The sequence below is a fragment of the Canis lupus genome, chromosome 3, assembly GCF_011100685.1.
Source record: "Canis lupus familiaris isolate Mischka breed German Shepherd chromosome 3, alternate assembly UU_Cfam_GSD_1.0, whole genome shotgun sequence".
Taxonomy (NCBI): domain Eukaryota; kingdom Metazoa; phylum Chordata; class Mammalia; order Carnivora; family Canidae; genus Canis; species Canis lupus.
In genome coordinates this window covers 60,016,867-60,030,285 of record NC_049224.1, presented here as the reverse complement: position 1 = coordinate 60,030,285, position 13,419 = coordinate 60,016,867, and the positions used below count along the sequence as shown (strand labels likewise).

The 13,419-nt window shown below is 57.1% G+C and overlaps 1 protein-coding gene across 1 annotated transcript in view; it reads right to left on the bottom strand.

Moving 5' to 3' along the window:
* The window catches only part of SORCS2 (sortilin related VPS10 domain containing receptor 2), a 459,133-nt gene that overhangs the window by 177,850 nt on the left and 267,864 nt on the right, over positions 1–13,419 (bottom strand). The window contains exon 3 of the mRNA XM_038533096.1: positions 4,604–4,703. Within this exon, the coding sequence (XP_038389024.1) occupies positions 4,604–4,703 (100 nt within the window). The remainder of the gene's footprint in view (positions 1–4,603; positions 4,704–13,419) is intronic.

Below are 13,419 nucleotides of genomic sequence, written 5' to 3'. Positions count from 1 at the left end.
GTCTGTCCAGTTCACCCCTGCACCCCAGGGCCCAGCGAGGGGCTTCTACTCTGAAGAAATAAATATGTAATCCAGATTTGTTTTCTATAAAACTGGATGAAGGGTTCTCCCGCCCCAGCAGCAAGCACACAGCCTGGCACGTCGTAGGGCCTCGACCCACATCTGCTGAGTGGGTGCGCGCTGGTGTTGAGAGGGAGCTTAGGGGCCCAGCTGAGGCCCGGGATGAACCATGCAGAACTGGGGTTCTCCTCACATGTGTCTCCTTCCCCAGCTACCATTCCCCTGCTGGGACGGGAGCAGAGGAGTCTAGAACATCCAAGCTGGAAAGGGCTTTGGAGAATCTCGAGTTCAACCTCCTTGCAGAAACAAGCCTGGGGAAGAAACAGGATCTGCCCAGAGTCGCCCAGCTCAACCATGCTCAGACTGGGCCCGCTCCAGCCCCGGCATGTCAAGGAACGCAGACTTCCACCCTCCAGAGAAGTGGGCTAGACTGCGCTTGCATGGACCTGGGGAATCCCATGCACTCCCCAGAACTTTGCTGCGGGGTGCCTGGTGAGCTCAGGGTAAGACACAGTGTGCTCCAGCATCTAGCAGACCCAGGCACAGAGACACAAACACTCACTTGCTTTGGGTGAACAGTAAACACTTTTCTACCGACCAGTTGGGAGAGCCTGGATACATCCCCCAGCTTCCCCGAGCCTATTTTCTCACCTGGGTAGTGCAGGTGATGGTGTAAACCCCCAAGTTGTGCCCCACCTCCCCAAAAATAAATGGATATGATTGACATCTGTTTTTGGCCCAGGGCCTGGAACACCATGAAGAATCACCGTGGGATGGCTAAAGAATCAAGAAGCCATGAATGAATGAATAATATAGCACAGCGATGGAAGGACAATTACACCTCATAGGAAATAGAAATCTCTTTCCCCGAAGGGCAGCACCCCATCTCCAGCCCAGCCCGTGGCATATTTCCCGAGGCCTGGCTGAGCACTCAGGACTGTGCCCAGCCGAGGACACGGAGGTGAGTACGATACAGTCTCCACCAAGTATTCTGCACGGGCTACTCCTGTTCCCTCAGATGCTCCTTCAGAAGTTTGAAGACCAAACTTCAGGGGCTCAATGATTGAGCGTCTGCCTTTGGCTCAGGTCGGGATCCTGGGGTCCTGGGATTGAGTCCTGCATCAGGTCCCCACAGGGAGCCTGCTTGTCCCTCTGCCTATGTCTCTACCCTTCTCTGTGTGTCTCTCATAAATAAATAAATCTTATTTATTTAAGCCACCGCGGATTCCCTGTCCCCTACATGCTATGACCCCATGCCACTTTTTGCTGTGACAGTGACTGGGGCTTTCTGCTTCTCAGTGCATTCAAATCTACATCCCATGGAGCCCCCACCTAGGCCCCTCTCCTGCAGGGCGGCTCCAGGAGGCACAGCACCACCGCATCCCCGGCCCCCATCTAAGTAGTTCCCACGTATCTACTCATGCAGTCCACACTCAGCTGGTATGACCCCATGTGAGGACAGGGAACACAGGCAGGGACGATGGACATAAGTGCCCAGGGTTGTCCTCCTGCCAAGCGGTGCAGTCTGCTGCTCAGAGCTCAGGCCTCTGCTGGCTACCTCCCAGACCTGCGGCCACCTGGGTCAGACATCTGTCACAGACACCTGACAGGGCCCCCATTCTCCGGGCCGGTTCTTGTTCCCCAACAGACACAGCTGACAACTGCCACCCCATGTGAGTATGAAGCACCCCAGAACCACCTCTCCTCCTCACAATCTCTGGTGGTTGGTAAGGAGAGGACCTCCTGCATTTCTAAAGACAGTGGTTCTAGGAACACAGGTGGGGGTTTCACTTAAGCCAGGCCATGTTCGGAGCACTTGACACGCAGCACCTCATTTAAGCCCATCTACCTGACAGTGTAGATACTACTGTTACCCTCCTTCCACCAAGGAGAAACTGGGAGCAAATGGTTTAGGACTTGGCAAGGTCACAGAGCTGGGGGGCTATAGAGGTGGCCCCAGGCGCAGCCTGACACTCCAGCAAGAGAAGTAGAGGAGTCAGTCTCCGGGCTGCCTTCCTGCCCGGCCCACAAGTGCCCCGACTTCCTTCCAGTTCCCAGTGTTTCCAGTCAGCTGTGCTGGGTACCCCTTGCTGCCCAGCTCCCGAGGCCCAGAGGAATACACCTGCCCTGACTGGTGCCCCCGCCTGCCTCTGAGACAGACACCCATCCTGTGGGCTCGTGTGTGCCTCAGTGGGCCTATTAGTACCTTCATCCCCACCAGAGGGAGGGTCAGCTCAGTCCTGAGGTGTGTTGGGGGGTGAGGGGTGCTGCCATGGGAGAGGTCAGACCCGGGACAGGCCTGGGCCCTGCCTGCATCCGTGACTGGGCTTTCCAATCCTAGAAGGAGGGCCCATGGGAAGGGGGCCGAGGATGGTGATTCCATCCAGAGTGGGTGTGGCTGGGCAGGGCAATGGAGGGAGAGGGGAAGCTGGCCTCCCTCCAGTCCACCCTCAGAACGGATGTTGCATGACTTCTGGCGGCCACCATAACAAGTCACTGCAACCAAGCAACTTAAAACAACAGAAATTTATCCGTACAGTGGAGGCCAGAAGCATAAAACTGAGGCATCTGCAGCCTGTGCTCCTATCTGGAGGCCCCAGGGGTGAAGACTTTTCTGGCCTTTCCCAGCATTTAGGTGTCCTCCCCCATCCCCAGCCTCCGCCCCCGCCCCCTCCCTCCCTCTGGCGTGGGCCCTGCGATGACAGGGGCTCACCTAGAGGATCCAGGACCACCTTTCAAAGTCCTTAGCTGCATCTCTGAAGTCTCTTTTGCCATGTAAGGTGACAGTCATGGTTTCAGGACTGGGAAGAGGACACCTTTGGGACCCATTGTGCAGCCCCCCACCCCACAGTGACAATTACGAGCAGGACGTAACTCCTCAATCATTGCCCTGGGCTCAGAGAAGTGAGAGGACCTCAGGGAGGTTCCTTACTGGGAGACGTGGCAAAGCACGACTGAGTTCGGGACCCCCCCAGCCCAGGCACCGTCCCCTAGGCCTCCAGGCAAATGCAGGGTGACCAGAGCAACCCCAGGAAGGAGCCCGGGGCTGTGCACATGCAGGCCTCGAGCAGGTGGGTGGCTTTCCCACTCTGCCAGGTGCAGGAGAGCTCTGGGGGAGTCACTCATTCAGCAGGACCTGCTGCCAAGTGTGGCACACACTCCACTCTTCCAGTGTCGGCTGAACCCTTGGGCTGCCACAGGACCCCACCAGACCCAGACTTCTACCCCCATTGATATTTTCAGACTAAAATGCAAATCCTCATAAAACCTCTCATGGGCTCCAACTGAGCCAGGTGGGCCTGTCTGTGTTAGACACCACCATCTCCCCGCCGCTTCCTTGCCCCTGTGCTGCCTGCAGGGGAGGCTCTGCAGGGTGTCCCAATCAGAGCCCCCCCCCCCATCCCCCGGGCTCCACACATCTCCAGGTGGCCCACAGTGACGTCACCTTTGGCCTGCCCAAAAGGCCCGAGCCAATCCAGAAGCCCCTTCACTGCGCCCCCTCCCACCACTTGCCTCATCCTTCCTGTCCACAGGCCAGGAAACTGAGGCTGTTGGCTATTGTCACCACTATCCTGCCCGGCCTCCAGGTAAAGGCCTCCTTGATCTCACAGCCTCAGAAAGCCCGCTCTACACCTTCCCTCATTGCTCCCCAACTTCTCATTTCCAAAGGCGAGCACGGCCTGCAGGGACAGCGCTGGCCCCTTCCCCGGTACCTGAGGACCCTCCTGACTGGGGACACACAGAGGATGTCACAGGCTCTGTGTCCCCTGGACCTTTCATTTAAGTCATCAGAGCCACTGTCAGTGCGGAGGCCCACCTCATACTGAGGGAGCGCCAGGCTATGGGTTCCAATCTCCAACATCATGATTTGATTCTCTGTGCCAGCCGAGGTTACCTCCCCTTTCCCGTGAGGCACCTGATCTGTCCAAGTAAGTCCCCTCTGGTGACACTGAGCTGCTTCTCCAGACACAGCCAAGCACATAAGTCCTCTCTACCCCCCGGTGCCTCCTCCAACCTTGTTCTGGGTCCGAGGTGGCTGGGAAGCAAGCACAAGTTTACACATGGGTGTTCCCCAGAACCGGGCAGGCAGAGGCAGCCTGGGAACAACGGCTGTCCTGATGCCATAGCCAGGCAAAGAGCACTCAGGAGACACGCTCAGACCAAGAACACAGACAGTACAGCTCAACTGAAAAACTGAAGCCAAATCAAAACCAAATAAAAACACCTGCCAAAGACAGCACCTGCTCACAACTGCCTTCCAGAGACCAAGCAGAGACCTTCCTCCACTCCGCAGCACCCACCGGCCCCGCTGCCTTGCCCTGGATGCTGTCTGCAGGGCTAGCAGAAGACAGACGCCCCCGCACAAGTGCTCACGGCCTTCCACCGACGGCCCAGCTGGCCATCCTAACAGTCAGCAGGACAGATCACAGTGGAACCGGAAAGGGTGTCGTGGGAGAGGTTGTCATGTCACACACCCTGGCCAGGGGCCCGAGGCTGGAGCCCGGCCGTGCAGAGTGGGCAGCTGCCCCAGCGTGCCACTTACCTTCCTCTTGTTCGTCGGACAAATGTAGAAGTTGTCGATGACTGTGGTGACGCCAGGCTGGAGGGTGAGCTTGGTGTAGGACGTGCCAAAGTCCGAGGACCTGGGGGAACAGGACAACAGGTGTCAGCCAGGTGTCCCTCCCTCCAGGTGCAGGTTTACCCAGCCCACATGGCAGCCAGCAAGGGCTGCACACCAGTGTGGACATAGCACCCCACGACAAGCCCTCCCTGGGAGCGGCATGCCCCAGGTGACAGGGAGGAGACGGGGCTCCCTCAGCGTGGCCAAGTGCTCCAGGTCTGGAACTGCGCGTGGAGTCAGTGAATGCCAGCCAGTCTCCCCACGCGGTCCCCTCCTCCGTGGCCTTCCACAGCCCTCCGTCCTGTCCCTAAGTTTATCTTAGCCCACCGGCCACACGTGTGTCTGTTTATGAAGGGCCTCCCGTGTGCCAGGCACTCTGTCCTTCCATCTTTTCGACTCCTCGAAAACCCTTAAAGACTAGGTCACTATGTCTCTCTTGCAGGTGCCCCAAGGATGAGGAGGAGGCTCAGCGCAGGTAAGCTCCCGCCTGAAATCACTCTGCTAACCAGTGGCTGACTCAGGATGTGCGAGCTGGCCTGTGCCACTCACGGCTGGCATCCTGTCTGCTCCGCCGAATATTCCTGGGGGGTGGGAGGGATGCACCTTCCCCCCTGACCACACGGCAGGGGACAGCAGACAGGATGGAGCTCCGGGTGCTGCTGGAAGCCAGGCCCCTGGCCCTGTGTCCACCAGCGAGCGCCACCACCGCTGGCTTCCCGCCAGGGCACGTGCTCCTCACTGTGGGCCCACATCGCTGTCTGTAGCATGAGGGATGCAGGACAGGATCTGGGGCTCTAAACCCCCAGTCTGTGCAGTGAGAGGGGGAGACAAATCAGTTGTCAGGTAATTCCACATCGGTTGTTTGGAAGCAACCGATACATCGGGATGTGGGATTAATTCCACATTGAAGCTTAAAACCTCCGTGACCCTAAAGCCAATGCTCCTTATTATCACACCATCAAAATGTGCTGTGACTGCAGAGCAAGCCTGGCTGCAAGCCAGAGCCAGCTGGGTCCTCCTGAACCCCAAACTGGAACATCCAGGACCTTCGGCTTCAGGGCTCTCCTTGAGCTGCCCCTTCTTCTGATATGTCAGGGAAGTCACCCACCAGGGAACAGGGCCTGTGGTGGAAGCCACTGCTAGGGAGCTCCTGCCGTGCATGGCACCCTAGGGCCCAGGCCTCCCTGCAATCACCTCTGTCTCCTCCCAGCCAAGACCTGCTGGCAGGAGTGCAGCCCCAGGGCCTTGGGCGAGAATTTGTGGCATGTGCAAGGGGGAGGGGGGCGTTGGCTGGAACCCTGGCATCAGGCCCCCACACCCCCTCCCCCTCCCCCTCCAGGGGCTGCACGAGGCAGGTGTTTCTCAGGCTTGCCCAGTGCTATCGGGACCCAGGGGCCACGTGGGACTGCTCGTCATAAAGGCCTGCACCATCGGCACGTGTCGGGTGCCTTCCACAGTACATCTTCAGTAGTCTCTGCACCAACAGACTTCCCCCCCAGATCTTCAAGACAAACCGAAGCTCCAGGAAGATGTGCTGTGTGTTACTGCCCTGGTGCCTAGTGGTCACCTGTCCACCTGTCCCCAGAGGCCAAGTCCCTCACTGGCCTCAGGGCCACAAGGGCCTTCCCAGACCAGGACAGAGGGCAAGTGCTGTCCCCTCCCCCTCCTCCCCAGAGTGGGCCCTTGACTGCCCTTGGACTCCCCAGGGAAGCCCTGCTCCAGAAAACCAACAAGGGCTCCCGGAGGGGTGATTCAGGACACACTTACTCTCCAAACCCCAGAGAACTGATTTGCTTTGAGAAGGAGGGAGCCAGAGGCCCATTAGCAGAGGAGTGATCAGAGACCCGGGGAATTCGAGTCTCCACAGAAACCAATGGCTGTGTTTCCAAGTTTGATGCATGGAGCCTCTTGGCCCCTCTGCTGTCCCTACTGCCACCAGCAAGCCGAGTCTAAGACCTGCCCATGGACTCTGCCTCCCAGATACCTTGTCATCCATCCCTGACACCCACCTGCCTCACAGCCTAGGTGCTCCCCCAGGATCCAGCCTCCCCTTCCCCCTACCCCGTCCCTCACCTTCCCTGACCAGGTCACAGGATCTGCTCACACCTGCCCACTGTCCAGGGCACCTGCTAGTGTGGGCCTGCAGGTGGAGCAGGTCTAGTGGGACAAGGGAACGAAGGTGATAAATAAGAAAAATATAACAACCTCAGGTGTGGTCAGGCCTGGGTTGGAGCAGTCCATGGGATTGCTGTCTAGAGAGTCAGAAAAGGATCTTTGGACACCAAGATGTTTGGGCAGAGACAGGAAGGAAGGGAGTATGTGCCTGGCTGGGGCAAAGCCATTTGTACCTGGCTACGTAATGTCCCCCCAGAATTTGTGTCCACTCAGAACCTGTGAGTGTGACCTTATTTGCAAACAGGGGCTTTGCAGATGTAATTAAGTGACAAGGACATCACACAGTACTGGGTGGGCCCTGATCCAATGACCAGAGTCCTAAGAGGAGGGGATTTCAACCTAGGGACACCCAGACACACAGGGGGAGTGTCATGTGAAGGTGCACACAGACAAGGGATGCCAAGGATTGCGGGCCACAGCCAGAGGCTGAGGGCAGGCCCGGGACAGGTTCTCCCCAAGAGCCTCCAGAAGAAGCCAATCCTGCCAACATCCTCAGCCAGGAGAATATGTTTCCGCTATTTCAGGCAGGCCAGTGAGTGGTCCTCTGTCACGGTGGCCCTAGGAAACTAACACAGCATTCCAGGTAGAGGGGAGAGCAGGTGCAAAGGCCCCGAGGACAGGCTAGCTCTCCCTCCTCCTCTTGGGACAGGTGAATGAGTCTGCCACTGCCACCAGTGACTGAGGCATCAGGAATGCCTCACCCCATAGGACAATGCAGATCCAGTTCCCCGGTTAGCCGTGAACCTCAGATTCCAGGCCTCTTGCCAGAGGCGGGGCTCTCAGCTCGCTCGCTCACTCACTCACTCACTCACTCACTCACTCACTCACTCACTCTTTCATCCAGTATTTGTTTAGCTCCTCAAAGCCTCCAGCTCCACACTACAAGCAGGAATTCACATTTCTTCACTGGGTCAAGTTTGTTTGTGGCACACATGTTTATGGAATACCCACTGTGCACTGGTCCCTTCATCTCACCGTAAGCAGGACACATGCTGTCCTGCCCTTGGGGACACAGAGAAGAGCAGATAGGCAGTTCCAGGTAAGCAGTGATGCCAATGGACACATCCAGAGAACCTTGGGAGACTCTCAGGGGGATGTGAAACCAACCCGGCCAGGGGCCTCCCTCGACCCCTCTGCCCCCAACTGTCCTCAGCTGCCCCCACCACCCGTCCAACCATTTACCCTCCCCTGCCGACTCTCCCTCCAGAATCATTCACATTCGGTCCCCACATGCCCCCCTCCCCACCTCTCTCCATTCCCCACCCATCCATGACGGGCCTCTGTGGGCCACAGGCTCAGAGGAGGGAGGGGGAGGCCAGTACAGGCCAGACGTGCTCCACCTGAGCCAGGTCTGCATATAGGGGACCAGGGCAGGGAGCAGCATATTGGCGGCTGATGGGCCATAGTGGGCCATAAGGGAGGCAACAGGACCAGAGGCTGAGCAGGTGGGCCGGGACAGGATGTGAACGGTCCTCAAGCCATGGAAACATCTGGGCCCGCCTGTCTCGGGAGACTGGGGGGCACTATTTGTCCCTGTCAAGAAGCACCGTAGAAGCAAAATACATATTGATTTGAAAGAGAGTGGAGGGCAGCCCTGGTGGCGCAGCGGTTTAGCGCCGCCTGCAGCCCAGGGGACGATCCAGGAGACCCTGGATCAAGTCCCACGTCAGGCTCTCTGTATGATGCCTGCTTCTCCCTCTGCCTGTGTCTCTGCCTCTCTCTGTCTCTATGAATAAATAAATAAAATCTTTAAAAAAAAAAAGAGAGTGGATAAAAGTGAATATAAAATATTTCATTATAATTTTAATGTCGATATAAAATGTTGGATATACTGAGTTAAATAAAATATATTATTAAGGCCAATTTCACCTATTTCTTTTTTAGTTAATAGAGTTGATTTTTTAGAGTAGTTTTGGGTTCATAGCAAAAGTGTGAGGACGGTACAGAGATGCACCACGTACCCGCTGCCCCTACATGCCCATGACCTCCCTTATTCCCTCCTCCTCAGAGTGTACATTGTCATGGCTGATGAGCCTACAGGGATGTGTCATCATCGCCAAGTCCACAGCTGGCATGAGGTCACTCTTGGCATTGTACAGCCCCTGTGGGGCTGTGGCCGGCACACCCGAGGCCAGCGGGCAGTGGAGGTCAGGGAACAGAACTTTGGCAGAAGGTGGCTCTTGGCCTGGCATGGACGCTGAAGGAGAAAGGCGGCAGGCGGGAAGGGACCTCAGAAAACATGCACAATGAGCCTCTTCCTGTTTTTACCCGGTCCCTTGGGTGTGTCTCAGGGTCCACACTTCTCTCCTATAAATGAGGATACCTGACACCCTAAATCCAGAATGATTTCATCTCCATCCTTAACTAATCACATCTGCAAAGACCTTATACCCCAAAAGGTCACATCCCGAGGTTCTGGGTAGACAAGGATTTAGGGGAGCCTATTTGGGCCCACTACAGGCTGCCGAGCAGGCCTACATTCTATGCACCTGTGCTCCACGAGATCAGCTCTGACACCTTGCATTCCTAGGTCTTGCTGGATCTCCCCACAGTCCGCTCTCCAGGGGAGATGTGGACTCCTGCACCTGGGCAGAGGTAGAGCAGGGAGGCAAAACCCAGTCCTGCCGTCCCCTCCCCTAGCTGTGCCCCTAGGAAGAGTTCCGTGTGTGGCTAGGATTCAGGTGCACAGGCTTTGGAGTGAGGTTCCTTCAGAGAGTGGGAAGCAGGTAACAAGAACACGGGGAGACTGAGGTGCTATGCATGACCCTAGTGACAGGGACTGTTCCGTGTCTGACGGCTCCCCCATGCTGGCTGAGTAGCTGCTGGCCACCAGCTGCATACCTGCTGCCAGGAACTGGCTCCTGACACTCCGCGTATGAGAATGCCAATGGCCAAGGCCTGCAGTAAACAGCTGCTGACCTGCTCTGACCTGGTCACCTCGCAATGGGCCAGCCTGGCCCCTGCTGGATCCCCACCTCTGTGACTGCAGGACCCGGGTCTGTCTCTCAGTGGACCCCCAGGGTAGGCGGGGGATGAGAATGGAATCTATCACCATGCATAAGTCCAGGGAAAGAGTCTGACTCGCCTGAGTGCTCAGCTGGTCAGTGGGGACAGGTCAGAACCCAGGACCTCAGACCAATCCTGAAACTCACCCTGCCTCCTCCTGAAGTCTGTCCAGATCATGCAGTGAGGACAACAGTCACCAGGATCATGCAAGAATCCACAGGCCAGGCACCCAGGTAGCACTCAACAAATGCTTATTTGGATTTCTATGGACGTGCTCTGGTGTCAGACCTGGAGGCTGTGTGACCTCAGGTGAGGAGCTTTCCCTCTCTGAACCATGGGAGTTTCCTGTCAAAAATGTGGGGATGGGGCGCTATCATATCTGAGCAGTGGCACCAGCACCCAGGGGCTCAAGCCCCACACGCCCTTCCTAGCTGCCCCAGGGACCCCCGAGCCTCTCCACGCTAGGCCCTCACCCGGGGGGAGGTCCCTCCCCAGCGCTCAGCACCCCTACCACCTCCAAGTGCTCCCTAAGTGCCTCTGGGAATGCAGACAGTGATTATTCCAACCTGCATTTATTCAAATTAAAAATGAAAAACCAGACTCTAAACCTGGGCACATAGAAACAGAGAAGGCAGGCGCCGCTGGAAAGTCGCTCTCCGCAAATCGGCTGCCTAATTGCCGAGTGTTTGTACATATTCGCTTTTTAAAAAATGATTTAATTGAGCCATTTTCATACTCTGTAATTATTTCATTGGCAGGGACATATGTTCAGCTCCCGCCCCTCCCTGCCATGCCGATGAGCACCCACCGCCCCCCAGCCAACTCCCCCCGCTGGCTTGGAAACCCACCGCAGGTGTGAAAGGCAGCACCCACCTGCACAGCCTAGGAGGGTCACAGCACCACCTCTGTGAGGTGCAGCTTCCTTATCTGTAAACGGGGCTGATGACACAGATGCCACACACCTGCGTGAGCTGAGAGCACAAGGTGTGCTCGTGGTGACAGCAGGTGAATATACAACATTTCTGCACCGCCCGCAGGGAGCTGTCACAGCCCTTCCATGTGGCCCTTTCTCTGGACACACCCGTGCGCTCCAACGAAGGTGGCACCATGTGGCAGGCGCTGGACACCCTGAATGCCCCCGTTAGCCACTTTCATGAGAATGCAGAGATCCTGTCCTCCCATCAAGCGGGATGTGCAGTGAAATGTGTGTTGTGCAGTGCTCAGGGTCAGGCACTCCGGGGGTGCCAACCCAGAGCATCTCCCTTGTAACGAAGAGTGTCCAGGGGTCAGGCCTTAAAGTCCCTGGAAATGCTGGCGGTGCACAGAGGGAAAGGCCACTCATGGCTGCTAGATGAAGTTGCTCTGATATAAAAACTTGCGGCACGTTGATCCCAGCAGCGGATGCTCTGGACTCCCCCGTACATCAGTTCCCCCAATAAACCTATGTCTCAATTGCTGTCTCTGGGTCTTTTCTTCTTCTTCTTTTTTGTGTGTTGTTGTTGTTGTTAAAGATTTATTTACTTATTCATTAGAGACACAGAGAGAAAGGCAGAGACATGGGCAGAGGGAGAAGCAGGCTCCCCGCAGGGAACCTGATGCAGGACTTGATCCCAGGACCCCAGGGTCATGCCCTGAGCCGAAGGCAGACGCTCAACCACTGAGCCACACAGGTGCTCCTCCAGATCTTTGGCCTCAACAAACCACCACCCACCCTGGGCTGCGGCACAGCTGGCACGGCTGCATAGACGCTGAGGAGCAGTACTGGCTCTGCACCTGACAGTTTGCAGGGAATCTTGAGGAGAGCCCCGTAAGCCAGTCCACAGGGTCAGAATTACCATCTGCACTTGACACACAGAGAAACTGAGGCCCAGCTAGGAAAGGAACTTGTCCAGAGCTGTATGGGGATCTGGGCACCCACCATGGGCTCTCCCCGCAGACAAGGTGACGGGTTAGAGGCACGAGCCGGCAGCAGCTCTGAGCTTTGGTGGGATTCCAGCCGTGCACGGCGTCTGTGATGTGCGATGAGGAGGAACGGACGCTGAGCCGCCTTCACACAGGGGCCGTTCCAGTTCTCAGGCACTGACGACTCATGGGACCCACGACCGGGGGCAGTGCCTGCTGCCCTATCTGTGAATACGCCGACTCAGGATCGGCAGGAGAGAAGGGGGGCAGCGCTGTCCCCGGGGTGCAGAGGGTGGTGGGGAGGGGAGGCACCTGGTGAGTCCGCCGCAGCTGCTGGGCAGGATCCGGAGAGTGGGCCCCTCTGAGTGAGAGGGGAGGGGGCAGTTAGTGAAACCACATGCTTATCACACACTGGATGCCACGCCTGACAGACGCACGGACTCGTTGACACAGGAAAACCACGTCCAAACAGGAGCATACCTTCCCATTTTACAGATGAGGAGACCGAGGCTCAGGGAGTATGGAGTGCCTTCTTGGTACTCAATGACACGGCAACTACAGAACCCAGGCTGTCCCTGAGAGCTGCAGCGATGTCCGTGGAGGTGTTCACGTGGTGCAGCACCCCACCACCACGCGGCTGGACTTTCCGCCTCCATTTCCCTGGCAGAGCCTGGAGGGTGGCACCCGCTAATGGTCAGCCCTTGGGTGTGGACTGCAGCCCGTCCCAGTCAGGGGTCTGAGCCACCATCATCTCTGGCTTTCACAGCACTTTCACCTCAAGCCCGTTTGACATCCACCCGGCTGTGTTCCCAGCAGGCCTGGAGGGCTGGTGTCCCTATCGCCACGTGGTGCCAGAGCACACACCCCCACCCCGAGCCTGTCCCACAGGCCCAGTCTCCCAGCCAGCCCTTCCACATGTGGGTCCCAGCCGCCCTGCCCTGGGATTGCTGAGCCTCTGCACCCGCAGGTGTCAGGCGGCGTGATGCTCACTGGCAGATCTCTCTAGAATGAAGTTGGGCTGGGCAAGGTTGCAGAACAGCCCCAGTCTCTCTGGCAGCAGCTCTCCCAACACCTTAGGGATGGGAGTCGGGGTGTGGCCTGGGAGCAGATTACCCTGCAAGACAACTTGCACGCTTCGGCTCAAGTTGGCTCCTGGCCACCTGGATTCATCACTCCATAATGATGATCACATCCTTCCCAATGAATCCCTGTGTTACCCTTAGAAATACCTGACATAAGTGAATGCTCTCAGGGGCACCTGGGTGGCTCAGTGGGTGACGCATCTGCCTTCCGCTCAGGTCATGATTTTGGGGTCCTGGGATCGAGGACCATGTTGGGCTCCCTGCTCAGTGGGGAGTTGGCTTCTTCCTCTCCCTCTGCCCCTCCCCTCGTGTTCGCGCTCTCTCTCTCAAATAAATAAATAAAATCTTAAAAAAAATAAGTGAATGTTCTCAGTTTGAGAGGTCCTTTCAACCAATATTTCCTGAGCGCCTGTTCCACGCAGGCTCTGTGCTAGGCTCAGCATGCAGACGAGGATGGGCAGGGACTGCAGCTGGTGGTGCCTGCTGGTCTGTACTAGTTGCTCAGATCTTGGAATGATTCCACACCAGTTAGTATCCCTCCCCTCAACTCCAGGAGCGGCCCCCTGCCGCCCG